Genomic DNA, 14,453 nt, shown 5'->3' on the forward strand with positions numbered 1-14,453 from the left:
CAGACTACATAGATACAAGTGGGGGGGGGGGGGATCAGCTCACTGAGTGGGCTCTCAGACTACATGAGCACACAGCAGGGAAGGTCTGACACGGCAGTGGGCGCGGAGAGCTGTCGCCTGACTATAAGACGCAGGCACATTTCAGCATGATTTTTTTGGCTGAAAAGTGAGTCTTAGGTTAAGTGCCCACGATGCAGAAATGCTGCGGAGCGTTTCTGCATCTCACTGGCAGAAAAAACACATGAGGATTTAACATGCATTTTTTCTGCCAGGTAGAAGCGTTTGTGAAGCATTTTGATCATGCGATTTCACATGCTGGTTGTCAAGCGATTTTAGCATCACTTGGAAAAGTGCTTGACAACTTGGTCACACTATATAAATCCATGCAAACAGCATGAATTTATATAGTGTGACCAAGTTACGGTGCTGCAAATGCAGCATCAATAGTAAAAAAAACCAAGGAAAAAAAAAAAAAAAGAATAAAAAGGTTGAAAAATAAAAAAAATTATTATACTCACCTTCCAATAGCTTCGGTCTCCACTACGGTGCGTCCGGCGTCTTCGGCGGCTCGCGGTGCTCTAAAAAGGAACTTCCATTACATCATTTAGTCATGTGACATGTCACGCGACCGTCGATGTCAGCGGTCGCGTAACCTGTCACATGACTAAATGACGTCAGGGAAGGTCCTTTTACACCACCGCGAGCAGCCGAAGAGCCAGTAGCGCCGTCGGAAGCAGACAGGGGGACATCAGAAGGTAAGTATATGTTTGTTTTTTTTTATTTTAATTCTTTTTTAACTACAGGTACTATGGTACCCAAGAGTCTCCTCTTCTCCAGACCCGGGTACCATCCGCGCATTGAATCGCATGTGTACGTGTAGTCATGCGGATGTTATGCAGTCCAATGGCGGAGATTTCGCAAAATTAACCCTTTTAACCCCGAGGGTGTTTTGCACGTTAATGACCGGGTCAATTTTTACAATTCTGACCACTGTCACTTTATGAAGTAATTACTCTGGAACGCTTCAACGGATCCCCCTGATTCTGAGATTGTTTTTTCGTAACATATTGTACTTCATGATTGTGGTAAACAATCTGCAATAGGCAAGCAGCTTGATGTGAAGAAATCAACTGTGGGAGCAATAATTAGAAAATGGAAGACATACAAGACCGATGATAATCTCCCTCGATCTGGGGCTCTACACAAGATCTCACCCCGTGGGGTCAAAATGATCTCCAGAATGGTGAGCAAAAATCCCAGAACCACACGGGGGGACCTTGTGAATGACCTGCAGACAGCTGGGACCAACGTTACAGAGGCTACCATCAGTAACACTACGCCGCCAGGGACTCAGATCCTGAAGTGCCAGACGTGTCCCCCTGCTTAAGCCGTTACATGTCTGGGCCCGTCTGAAGTTCGCTAGAGAGCATCTGGATGATCCAGAAGAGTATTGGGAGAATGTCATATGGTCAGATGAAGCCAAAGTAGAACTGTTTGGTAGAAACACAACTCGGCGTGTTTGGAGGAGAAAAAAAAAAAATGCTGAATTGCATCCAAAGAACACCATGCCTACTGTGAAGCATGGGGGTGGCAACATCATGCTTTGGGGCTGTTTCTCTGCCAAGGGACCAGGACAACTGATCTGTGTACATGAAAGAATGAATGGGGCCATGTATCATGAGATTTTGAGTGCAAACCTCCTTCCATCAGCAAGGGCATTGAAGATGTGACTGGGTCTTTCAGCATGACAATGATCCCAAGCACACCACCAGGGCAACGAAGGAGTGGCTTCATAAGAAGCATTTCAAGGTCCTGGAGTGGCCTATCCAGTCTCCAGATCGAAACCCTATAGAAAACCTTTGGAGGGAGTTGAAAGTCCTTGTTGCCCAGCGGCAGCCCCAAAACATCACTGCTCTAGAGGAGATCTGCATGGAGGAATGGGCCAACATACCAGCAACAGTGCGTTCCAACCATGTGAAGACTTACAGAAAACGTTTGACCTCTTTCATTGCCAACAAAGGATCTCTCATCTTTTTAAGTGGGAGAACTTGCACAATTGGTGGCTGACTAAATACTTTTTTTCCCCACTGTATTTATTGATCACAACATAGAGAGTAATTAATTGTTTACAATACTATAACTTAGTATTTTGTGGCATAACTTCTTGCTTTAATTACTGCACCACACCGACAGGGCATTGAAGCCACTCGGGTATTCAAGACATCTTGAGGGATCTTGCTCTATTCCATTTGCAAATCTGCAAACAATTCGTCTTTATTGCTATGGGTACGGGCCCTAACTCGTCGCCCTAACTCATCCCAAAGGTGCTCTATAGGGTGTAAATCAGGTGATTGGCTTGGCCATTGCAACAGGTGAACCATTTTCTTTGCTAACCAATTTTTGACTAAATTGGATGTGTGCTTGGGATCATTGTCTTGCTGGAATTTCCATCCCCTGCCTACTTTGGTTTTACCATGTTGCAGCATTACATTCTCCAGTATATCCATGTACATGGTAGCTTTCATATTTCCATCAATTCTATGCAGAGGGCCAATGGCAGATGCAGAAAAGCAGTCCCAAACCATGACATTGCCACCACCATGTTTCCCTGTAGGTGTTTGGTACCTTACATCATTACGTTTTCCAATTGGGCGATATATATAATGCTTGCCATCACTACCAAACAGATTAAACTTGGATTCATCTGACCACAACACCTTAGACCAATCTGTCCCTTTCCATTGGCTGTGTTCTTTGGCAAACTCAAGTTGGACCTTCTGGTGCTTTGTTGAGATGAAAGGCTCCTTGACTGGAACTCATGCATTTAGCCCTACTGCTCTTAGCCGTTGCGCCACAGTTAGGTGACTCACTTTGACCCAATATTCTTCATTCATTTCGTGCAAAATCTGTACAGCACTTTTATGGACATCAGATACGGACTTTTTCTTAATAATGTGATTATCGTCCACTTCTAGGTTTGTCAGTTGTTCCATAACCTTCTTCTATCTTTAATATATGTGACACTTGATTCTGAGAACAGTTGAATTCCATAGATACCTCTTTTTTGGCTTTTGCGTGACTTCACTCTCAGAATAATAAGCTTCCTGACATCTGGTGATAAATTTGGCTTGGTCTTTGCCATGTTTTAACCTAAAAAAACACATACAAAAATAATAAAATTTAGGCAAAATTCGACTACCCATGACAAATTATGCAAAACATTTGGCCCAGCAAATGCTGAAAACTAACACACAAAGGGATAAAACAATGTCAAACACCATTTTCATCCACATAGCTGACAACAATTTGCTTCCGGTTTACTAAAATCACCGGGAAAATGTAATCACACTTTTTAGAAAAAAGGCTAAACTTTTGGTCACCACTGTATAGAGCCGTAATGCAGACAGTTAGAGATATCTGTTTCCACTTTTGGAATTATTATTATATTAGAATAATTATTTTATTCTAATAAATTGGAACTAGAGATGAGGGAGTCAAACAAAATTCAAATTTGCCTGTTCACTCGGATTTTCACAGGAAATTTTAATCTAAAAACACACTAAAAAATAAAAAACATTTTAGGCAAAATTCGACTACCCATGACAAAATATGCAAAACCGTTTTTAACGTTTGCTGGGCCAGATAACACAAAGGGATAAAACAATGTCAAACAATTCTCATTCTCATAGCTAACAACAATTTGCTTCAGGTTTACTAAAATCACCAGGAAAATGGCATCAAAACAACCAGACAGAGGTAAATCACACTTAAAAAAAAAAAAACTTTTGGTCGCTACTGTATGCCTGTAATCACAGCGACTGAAGCTTACTTTGATTGCAACATTTAAATGGTTAAACTGCAGCAGTCAGTCGCCGACAACTGCGTGTACATAAAGTCATTGCTGGTGCATGCACACAGGCTTCAGTAACAGAGGCTTTACTATAGTAAGAAGGGCCTTCTGGAGGCACCCAGTAGCACCCAAGTTAGTCCTCCTGTGAAGCTGGGCTTCATAGGAGAACCGCAGTTTCACAATATAAAGTTATCAAATGCTTGCAAGTTCACGTTCCCTAGGAGTACATACATCTATATTATAAATTAAACAGTCCAACGCTGTTTATAAGAGACTTCTTTGCATAGTCTGCACCTTGGTTCTTGTCTTGTATAGTAGATCCCTACTTCTATGGATCTGGTACTTAGGCACTGATCATAGCGGTACAAGAACAGGCGCTCAGTAGTGTATTGGAGTCCAGCTTTCTCCAGCCATTGGTAGGATTTTCTCATATCAATCATCCCCGTTATCTGTTGATGGTACATCCCATGCGGTTTATCTTGCCATGATATTTCATGTTCCTTTTCTTCCTTCCAGGATTGTCGTTGCTGCTGCTGCCTTAGGCTCTCTCTCAGCATCTCATCCTTTGATGCCATTTTTCTGATATATTCCTGGACACTCTTTGTTTCGTTCGTGATGGTGGGTTGGACACTTATCAAGCCTCGACCACCTGCTTTTCTGTTGGTATACGATCTTTGTGTGTTCAACTTGGGGTGGAAACCTCCATGCATTGTAAGGAGCTTCAGGGTCTTCACATTTGCAGCTTCCATCTCTTCTTTTGACCAGCATACTATGCAAGCCAGGTATCTAATGACTGGCAGGGCATATGTTTTGATGGCACAGATCTTATTCTTCCCATTGAGCTGGGATCTGTCTTACCCTTTGATGGTATTTGGATGTTGCCACTTTCCTTTCCTCTTCATCATGGTTACCGTATCCCTGTGGGATGCCAAGGTACTTGTAGCAGGTCTGTACATCTGCTGTATGCCCTTGCTGGTAGTTCCACTCCATCAGTCTTGACTACCTTGCCTCTCTATTACCAACCAGCCAAACGTCTCAGTCCAAAGGACATCCTGATGTCTTCGCTGTAGATCCGTGAATCAATATCTAGTTCATTTTTTGCATACAGCTTGATGTCATCCATGTAGAGGAGGTGACTGATTGTACTTCCACTCTTGAATTTGTAACCATAGCCAGATTATGTGCTAGTTGTCTTGACTTCCAGTGTTGTCCTCTATAGCCCCATTGAGTTTTTAAGGAAAGTTCTTAATTTCATGTTGACATTGTAGAGCATCAAGCATTTACAGATCTATGTGTGTGGCACGGAGTCATAGGCTTTCCTATAGTCAATCCAGGCTGTGCTGAGGTTGATCTGTCTGGTTCGTGAGTCTTGAGCGACTGCTCTATCCACAAGCAGCTGGTACTTGGAGCCTCTGTTGTCGTTCCCAATGCCTTCTGAACTGGGTTCATGTACGGATTCATATGGTTCTGTAGCTTTGTGGCTATGAAGCCTGACCGGAGTTTCCATGTTGTAGTAAAACAGGTTATTGGGCGGTAGAGTTCCATTGTGAGGATTCTTCATGATCAGCATTGTTCTTCCTTGTGTTAGCCAAGCTGGGTGATGGCCTGCCTCTAACAGCTGGTTCATCTGTTTTGCCAGCCGTTCATGTACTGCGGTTAACTTCTTTAGCCAGTAGATGTGGATCATGTCTGGGCCAGGTGTAGTTCAGCTTTTCATGTTCTTGACACGCTGTTGGATGTCTGCTTCTGTAATGGTGACTGGTTCGTTCATGTTCTAGGTTATGGTGTTTCAGTCTCAGATCTTGCAGCCACTTTGCGCTGGTGTTGTGTAATTTTTCCTTCTCCCAGTATTGTGCAGTCTCTGCTATTGATTGAGTTGCTGCCTCTGTGCTGTTGCTTTGCAGTTGGGAGAGATTATTACATATACACACATATATAAGAGTCATAACCCTTATTTTTCCATCGATATAACCTTATGAGCAGGGCTGTGGAGTTGGAGTCGTGGAGTCTGAGTCGGTATAAAATGGACCAACTCCGACTCTTAAAATATATAATAAATTGGGTACAGTAGTTCAATGCATTTTGTGGGGAATATTTTTTCATAAGAATTTGGGAAAGTTATGAACTGTCCTATAAACGTCTGTCCTATTCCTGATCTAAGGGTCTAGACTTTTAGCTTATATGAATCTGTGCTACAGTAAGTTTATCACTTAACCCCTTTCCAACCCATGACGTCTTAGTACGCACTGTTATGCACACGCCCGGGCTAAGCGGCGTGTGCGTGTGATTGGTAGTGATTCCACTGGACCGTGCCGGAGAGTGAATGCCTGGAGGGGCGTGACTAAGTATTCACCCGATCCGACCAGGGTCGCACGACGGCATACGACGCCAGTGCACCAAGGAGGAACCGAGCAGAGGGACCAGGTGCTACTCCAGGACAGACCCCGGACACGGCTGTTGACCCACACAGGGGAATACAGGAACAGGCTGGTAGGCTGGCACACAGACTGGAGGGTATAGGCAGGCACGACTGGTATGCAGGCAGGCGGGTATGCAGGCAGGGGGGTAAAGGCAAGCACAACTAGAGTGCAGACAGGGAGGCACTAGCAGGTAGGAACACAGGCGGGATAGGACCCAGTACACACCGGGACTCAGGAACAATACAGGCAGAGGGTTACAGGCAAGCACAGCTAGAGTGCAGACAAGGCTGAGCAGGGAGGACAGGGCTCTGTTCACACGGAACAGACAGGAAGGGAAAGACAGAGCCAGATACTCACACAGTACTTGCAGAGACAACAAGCAGGAGTTAGGTACGAGTTCAGACTCTGCAGAAAAAGGAAGGGAACGGACATAGAGGCAAAACAGGTAAAGGACAGGAGAGAGTTCAGACTGGAACTGAGTGTACGGAGGAGACCGACACTGCAGAGGGATACAGGAGCGAGTCTGGGAATACGGCCCCCAGAGAGGCGGAACGAACAGGCAAGGAGCGTGTTCAGACAGGACAGACCAGACACAGGAGCGGGTCTAGGAAATCGGCCACTAGAAGGCGGAACGAACAGGCAAGGAGCGTGTTCAGACAGGACAGACCAGACACAGGAGCGGGTCTAGGAAATCGGCCACTAAAAGGCGGAACGAACAGGCAAGGAGCGTGTTCAGACAGGACAGACCAGACACAGGAGCGGGTCTAGGAAATCGGCCCCTAGAAGGCAGGAGGAACAGGCTGGGAGCGTGTTCAGACAGGACAGACAAGAGAACACAGAAAGGACTCAGTTCAGACACGGGAGCTGATACCGCAAAGCAGGAGACATACAGGACTCAGTTCAGACACGGGAGCTGATACCGCAAAGCAGGAGACATACAGGACACAGTTCAGACACGGGAGCTGATACCGCAAAGCAGGAGACATACAGGACTCAGTTCAGACACGGGAACTGATACAAAAAGCAGGAGACAAGAGACGGGACCTGGCACCTTCAGAGTGCAAGCACACACTGAAGGAAACACTATGCTCAGGCAGGGATAGAAGGGAGCTGCTGAGCTATATACCAAGTGACAGACAGCAATAGGCTGAGGACGCACAAGGGGTGTGACCCACAGCAGGTACAAAAGGCAGGAAGTGATCGGGCGCCGCCCTTAAGCAGCAGAAACAGACACAAACAGACAGCATGGAGGGAAGCCAGAGAGACATTCTGGACAGGAGATCAAGTGCGCCCTCTTGCACAGTGGGAGATGGACCACCATGCAAGGACGCCGCCAGGTATGTTACACGCACATCTGCGTACCCCTGGTTCAGTGAGGGCTGCTGCACTGACCCCTCACTGAATCGAGCACATGTCAGCTGATTCTTACAGCTGACATGTGCCCGCAACAGCCGCGGGTGGAATCGCGATCCACCCGTGGCTGTTAACATATTAAATGCCGCTGTCAATCTCTGACAGCGACATTTAACGCACGCTTCCGGGTTGCGCGTCATAAGCCCCGCCCATCGGCGACCCCGTCACGTGATCGCGGGTCACCGATGGGTGGGCATGACAACCCAGGGTCTGCAGCAGACGCCTGTGGTTGTCATGATCTGGTCGCTATGAGCGCCACCTAGTGGTCGGCGCTCATAGCACAGGACCATTTCTGCTGCATGCAGGGGATCTGCTCGTCCCCTGTATGTAGCAGAGGCGATCGGATAGTTGCTGCTTCTAGTCTCCTATGGAGACTATTGAAGCATGCAGTAAGTGAAAAAAAATGTTTTTAAAAATATAAAAAAAATATAAAAGTTTAAATCACCCCCCTTTCGCCGCATTCAAAATAAAATATAAAAAAAACCCCCCACATACACATATTTGGTAGCGCCACGTTCAGAATCGCCCGATCTATCAATAAAAAAAAAAGAATTAATCCGATCGGTAAACGGTGTAACGAGAAAAAAATTCTAAATGCCAGAATTACGTTTTTTGGTCGCCGCAAAATTGCAATAAAATGCAATAACGGGCGATCAAAACATCGGATCTACCCCAAAATGTTATCAATAAAAACGTCAGCCCGGCGCGCAAAAAATAAGCCCTCACCCAGCCCCGGATCACGAAAAATGGAGACACTACAGGTCTCGGAAAATGGCGCTATTTTTTTTTAGTTTTTTTACCAAATTTTGGAATTTTTTTTCACCACTTAAATATAAAATAACCTATACATGTTTGGTGTCTACGAACTCGTAATGACCTGGAGAATAAGAATGGCAGGTCAGTTTTAGCATTCAGTGAACATGGTAAAAAAAATAAATAAAAAACAACTGTGGTATTGCACTTTTTTTGCAATTTTACCGCACTTGGAATTTTTTTCCCGTTTTCCCGTACATGATATGGTAAAACTAGTAATGGCGTTGAAAAGTACAACTTGTCCCGCAAAAAATAAGCCCTCACACGGCCATATTGTCCAAAAAATAAAAACGCTATGGCTCTGGGAACAAGGGGAGCAAAAAACGAAAATGCAAAAACGACAAAACCCAAGGTTGCGAAAGGGTTAATCATGAGCCGTGTATGAGGGAGTCGGAGTTGGAGTCAGTGTCATGGAAGTTGAGGCGTTGGGAGTTGGAGGTTTGGCTTACCGACTCCACAGCCCTGCTTATGAGGGCTTATTCTTTGTGGGTAGAGTTGTAGTTTTGAACACCATTCATTTTACTATAAAATCTACTGCAAAAATGGAAAAAAAATCCAAGTACAGTGAAATTCGCTAAAACAACTTCACAATCGTTTTAATGCATTTATTGTGTTGTAAAACTGATGTTTATTTTTTTCAATTAGAGGGAAATCCAAATTTTTTTTTTTTACTTTATTTTCGTCCCCAGCTGAACCCTGCGATTGCTTATACTGCTCTACAGTATTGCAGTAAATTGTGAAAAAGACATTCTTTTATGAAGTTCACCCACAGGCTGGGCTTTACAAGAGGACCAAGAAGGGAGCAATGGGGGTCCTTCAGCACGTCCCCGGCAGCGTGGATTGTAGAGAGCTGGTGACTGTGCAGCGGAACAGATATCATTTAAATGCAACTGGCAGAGATTGACAGCGGCATATAGGTGGTTTAACTACAGCAATGAGAGTGTACTCTGGCCTCTGCAGTCACAGGCAGATGTCAGCTGTAATGACAGCTTAGCTGAGCCTGCTCTACACACCGGCACCCAACATAAGACGCATTAATATGTTTTATGTCGGGTGCCAGTGTGTATATAGTATATGCAAAAAAAATTAAAACACCATAACTGCCATTTTTTTGGTCTCCACATTTACCCCCAAAAATGCAATAAAAAGTGATCAAAACGTACCCCAAAAATTGTATCAATCAAAATGTCAGCTCAGGGTGCAAAAAACAAGCAGTTACCTAGCTCCCCCGATAGAGAAAAAAAAATAAAAATATGGTGCCAATTTTTATAAATCACAAAATTTCAGAATTTGTTTTCACCACCAAAAAAAAAAAAAAAAAAAAGAAGAAGTGCAAAAACAAAAAATGTCCAGGTCCGTAAGGTGGAAACAAGTTAAAATTCCAAGGATAGCAGAAAACTTATTGTTTGGTGGAGGTCCAACTTCTGGGACCAGCACCAACTGGCAGAATGGGGAATTTTTATCCCATCAGTCCCACAGGAATGAATGGAGTAGTGGTTAAGTATGTGCTCCGACTGCTACTCTATTTTAGCGAGGATAAAAGTTCATCATTCTGATCCAAGTACAGGCGCATCATGGCGAGGTCAATCTATATACACCTTCCACCTGCTCGTTTTCCCTGTATCTCTACCCTTCTCTGGCTCTATGAAGCCAGAGCTGTCAATCAAAGAGAGGTCCTGCCTGACTGAAGTCTTCTAAATCCTGACAGGGTGCAGTGTTCTCACTAGGAATAACAGGGAGCAGTTACAGACTGTCACAATTCAGAAGTCTGCAGTCATAGAGCAACTGCAGACATTTATCAGAAGCCCAGACAACTCCTTTAAAACGGAATGTGTAATCAAACATTTTTATGAAACCATTAAAAAAAAAACAGCATTAATGTTTATTAAAAAAATACACTTTTTATGGTATAAAATATGAAAAATCATTTTAAAAGTTTTCAACTTTTGAACACTGTTGAAGGGAGGGGAAGCAGCTGCTGATATTTGCCAACAAAACCTAGTGTACAACTAGCTCACATTACGACTGCAGTAAACGTGGGCTGGATCTAAATAAAAAACACGCCAAATATGTCACTTTTTCATCATACTGACTCACAAAAAAGTGAATAAAAAGCCATCAAAAAGTTGTATGTTAAAAAAAAAAAAATAAAAAAATTATTATATAAAGACGGCAAACCGTCCCGCAAAAAACAAGCCCTACTATGGATCATTCGGCAAAAAAAGTAAAAAAAAAGTTACAGCTCTCAGAATGTGACAATGCAAAAACAAATTTGTTTGTGGAAAATATTGTTTAGTCTGTAAAAATAGCAAAGCATAAAAAAACTATATAAATCTGGTATCACTGTAATCGTACCGACCCAATGAACGTCGCAAAAAATAAAAACAACTGAATTGTTGGTTTTTGATCATTCTCTGTCTGAAAAATCTAAATAAAAAGCAATCAAAAATTACTATATGTCCCAAAAGAATCTGCAACTTGTCCCGCAAAAATGAGCCCTCAGAGTGCTGTTCGCCAAAAAAAGAAAGTTACAGCTCAGAATATGATGACGAAAAAAAACTACTTTTTATAAAAAAAAGTATTTTTACTGTGTGATAGCAGCAAAACCTAAAAAAAAAAAAAAAAAAAAAGACCCAAAAAACATAAATATAACCGCACGTCCCAAAGAATAAATCCGCCTCATCACTTACACCACAGTGAACCGCACAAAAATAAAATTCCGAACTATTCCGGCACTGCTGTCTATTTGTTCATTCTACCTCCCAAAAATCGGAATAAGGCTCGGCTCACATTTATCCTGCACTCTGCGCTGAGCGCTTACGTCGGGGTTTCCGTATAAATTCCCCAAAACCACAATTCAGACAAAACCCTCGACAGAACCACTCACTTATGAGGCAGATGGAGTCACTATGGACTGGTCTCAGTTCCGACGGCATCCCATCATTTTAGGCTTTTTTTTTAGTGCATGCCTAAAAAGATGGACACCACCGAAGCAGAAGCCAAACGGAGTACGAAGTGTCTCTATCTGCCTCATTATGGTGGGTGGTTCCATGAGCGGTTTTGTCTGAATTGCATTTTTGTGGTATTTACACAGAAACCCTGACGTAAGTGCTCAGCATAGAACACAAGAATGTGATCCAGTCTTATTCTGGAAGCGATCGAAAAATATTATGTACCCCAAAATGTTATCAATAAAACCCCTAATCTATCCCACACAAAACCAGCCTCACTTAGGTCCATCATCTGTCACTGGATCTATAGGGGGTCCCACGTTACTGGTAGAACAAAGACTTTGGAGAAGCGACAGCATCCACCTCCTCAAATACAATCCAGTGAATTCTGCGCTCCCAAATCCAAATGCCTCCTCCTTCTGAGCTCCACTAAAACACAGTAAGCGGCCGCATGTTTGGCATTATTGTATCGGGGAGAGCGCACTTAATTTACAGGGTGTGTGTCACCAGCAGAAATGTATGGGGGCACTACACATTATGGGGCCACAATGTATGGGCACTAAACTGGCATATTTGCAATTCTCCAGAATAAAGCCTGGCGTGGATATTACATAATAGTCACTGCAGCAGTAGACTAATTCATTGAGATGTGTAATTTATACAATGGGATCACTTTTGGGGTTTTTCTGCTGTTCTGGCACCTTTGGGGCTCCGAAAAATGTCACCCACAAACTACAAAAATCTATGCTCCAAAAGCCAAACAGTGCTCCTTCCTTCTCAGCCCTGACGTGTGGCCTAACCTTAATTTCTGATGACATCTGGGGCATCGTCACGTTCGGGAGAAATTGCATAAATTATGGGGTTGGTTTCTCTTATTATCCATTGTAAAAATTACAAATTTGGGGCTAAAACTACATTTTTCGTGAAAAAAAAAAAGAAAAATTTCAATAGGACGACCTAATGTTATCAAATTCTGTGTAGTGCCTGTGGGTTGAAAATGCTCACTATACCACTGGATAAAATCCTTGAGGGGTTTCCACTGCTTAGGCACATCAGGAGCTCTCCAAACGTAACATTGCATCCAGTCTCAATTCCAGCCATTTTTGCATTCAAAAAGTCAAACTGTGCTCCTTCCCTTCCGAATCCTGCCGTGCACCAAAACAATGGTTTTTCCCCCACATGTTGGGTATCGGCATACTCAGGATCAATTGCACAACAAATTTTGTGGTCCATTTTCTCTCGTTACCCTTGGGGTAATGAAAAAAATTGGGTCTGAAGTAAACATTTTGTGAATAATGTTAAAATGTTTATTTTTTCCTTCCACGTTGCTTCAGCTCCTGTGAAGCACATGAAGGGTTAATAAACTTCTTGAATGTGGTTTTGAGCACCTTGAGGTGTGCAGTTTTTAGAATGGTGTCACTTTTGAGTATTTTCTATGATGTGAAACTCGGCACTCAAGGTAAATTTTCAAAGATTTAATAAGCCAGTGAATTACGAGTGTTTAAACAGCAACGTTTCGGTCATATAGACCTTCATCAGTACACTCTACAATAATAGAATCAAAAGAAAACAAATAAATAAAAATATACAAGAAAATTACATTTCAGTCATGCATATTTTTTGATACAGCAAAAAAATGTATATTTGAGAGGTGGAATACATAAAATAAACTAAACCTAAATTCAATTCATGGGAGGTCACAGTAACAAAGCTGTAGTAAGCTCCCATATAGATACTTTTCATGACTAGTAACATGGAGAGTCAACTATCTTTGGCGTGCGCGGCTAATGAATTTACCGATCTAAAGAATAAGATAAAATCCACTATCGGCCAACATCGAAGTGACACAGAGCAGAAGAAAAGAGTTCAATTTACTAGGGACGCTGAGGACTATGAACTAGACATGGTGTATAAATGGCAGGACAAATTTACTCCCAGAAGAAATTTCTACAGATTAGACAATTTTCATCCGAACGATCCACTTCAGATTCGGACTTGGAACGCAGACATCCTTTTACCAATCCTTCTCTTTTTTTTAGGACAGCGCAAACGCCAGCCCAGGCGAAGAGGACCTGGAGGGGCGTCCAGCACAAGAGGACATATGGAGTTGTCCCGAGTGACTCGATCCCAGGTACATCACTGCTGATGAATATTTCCTCCCGTTCCCTAGGCATAGTGGAATTATCTATTAGAAAAGGGATTGAATTTTTGTCCGATGTATAGGTATGAGGTTCCGTGCCCATGATGCGTTTTTCAAGCGTTTATGTTGCGGAATTTTTGCTGCGTAAACGATTGTAAAATGCTTGGTAATCCTTCCCCCATGGTCCCCAATGAAATTCCACAATTTCAATGCCCATGCTGCGGAATTTTCCGCAGCGTTTTTGATGTGCGGAAAATTCCGCAGCATGTCCATTATTTGTGCGTTTACGCATGCGGAATTGCCATCTCAGTGCATTAGAAAACTCAAGGCAATTCTGCATGTGCAAAACGCTTAAAAAAAACGTGCAAAAAACGCATGTCAAATTCCGCCCGCGTTTTTCCAGGAAAGGACATGCAGAAATGAAGAGGAAATTTTCCGCTTCATTTCTGCATCGTGGGCACATAGCCTAAGACCTTCTCTTTGGATATGGACCTACAGAGGTTCTTTCGTACACTCAGATTGAAGGTCCACTTCTCTGATTCTCCTCCTTCCATCCAGGCCCCTGTCACCCCTGCCCATACACTGTGCATCATGGCAGGCCAACTAGGCCTCTTTTCCAAAAGCACCCATCGCCCCCCTCGGGGGAACCCTGCCCTAGAAACATTCATCAGCTTCATTGATAGATTCTTTCAAGATCTCAGCAATAAAGTTAGGAGAGGCAAACTCCATTCTAACCATAATTTTACTCCCTTGGACAGGCAAGCCCTTAGATCTTTGAAAGAGGATAAATCCATCATTATCAAACCAGCCGACAAAGGCGGGGCAATTGTAGTAATGGACAAAGTGGATTATGAGAAAGAAGTCAT

At 43.1% G+C, this 14,453-nt stretch overlaps 1 protein-coding gene across 1 annotated transcript in view; it reads right to left on the bottom strand.

The window, feature by feature from the left end:
- Window positions 1–14,453, bottom strand: part of LOC141273809 (gastrula zinc finger protein XlCGF66.1-like) — a 51,491-nt gene that overhangs the window by 15,667 nt on the left and 21,371 nt on the right. Inside the window, exon 2 of the mRNA XM_073686181.1 lies at window positions 3,058–3,150. Coding sequence (XP_073542282.1) covers window positions 3,058–3,142 — 85 coding nt within the window. The 5' untranslated portion in view covers window positions 3,143–3,150. The remainder of the gene's footprint in view (window positions 1–3,057; window positions 3,151–14,453) is intronic.

The sequence above is a fragment of the Phyllobates terribilis genome, unplaced genomic scaffold (assembly GCF_046119375.1).
Source record: "Phyllobates terribilis strain yellow unplaced genomic scaffold, ASM4611937v1 Scaffold_5__5_contigs__length_657084704, whole genome shotgun sequence".
In the NCBI taxonomy this organism is placed as follows: domain Eukaryota; kingdom Metazoa; phylum Chordata; class Amphibia; order Anura; family Dendrobatidae; genus Phyllobates; species Phyllobates terribilis.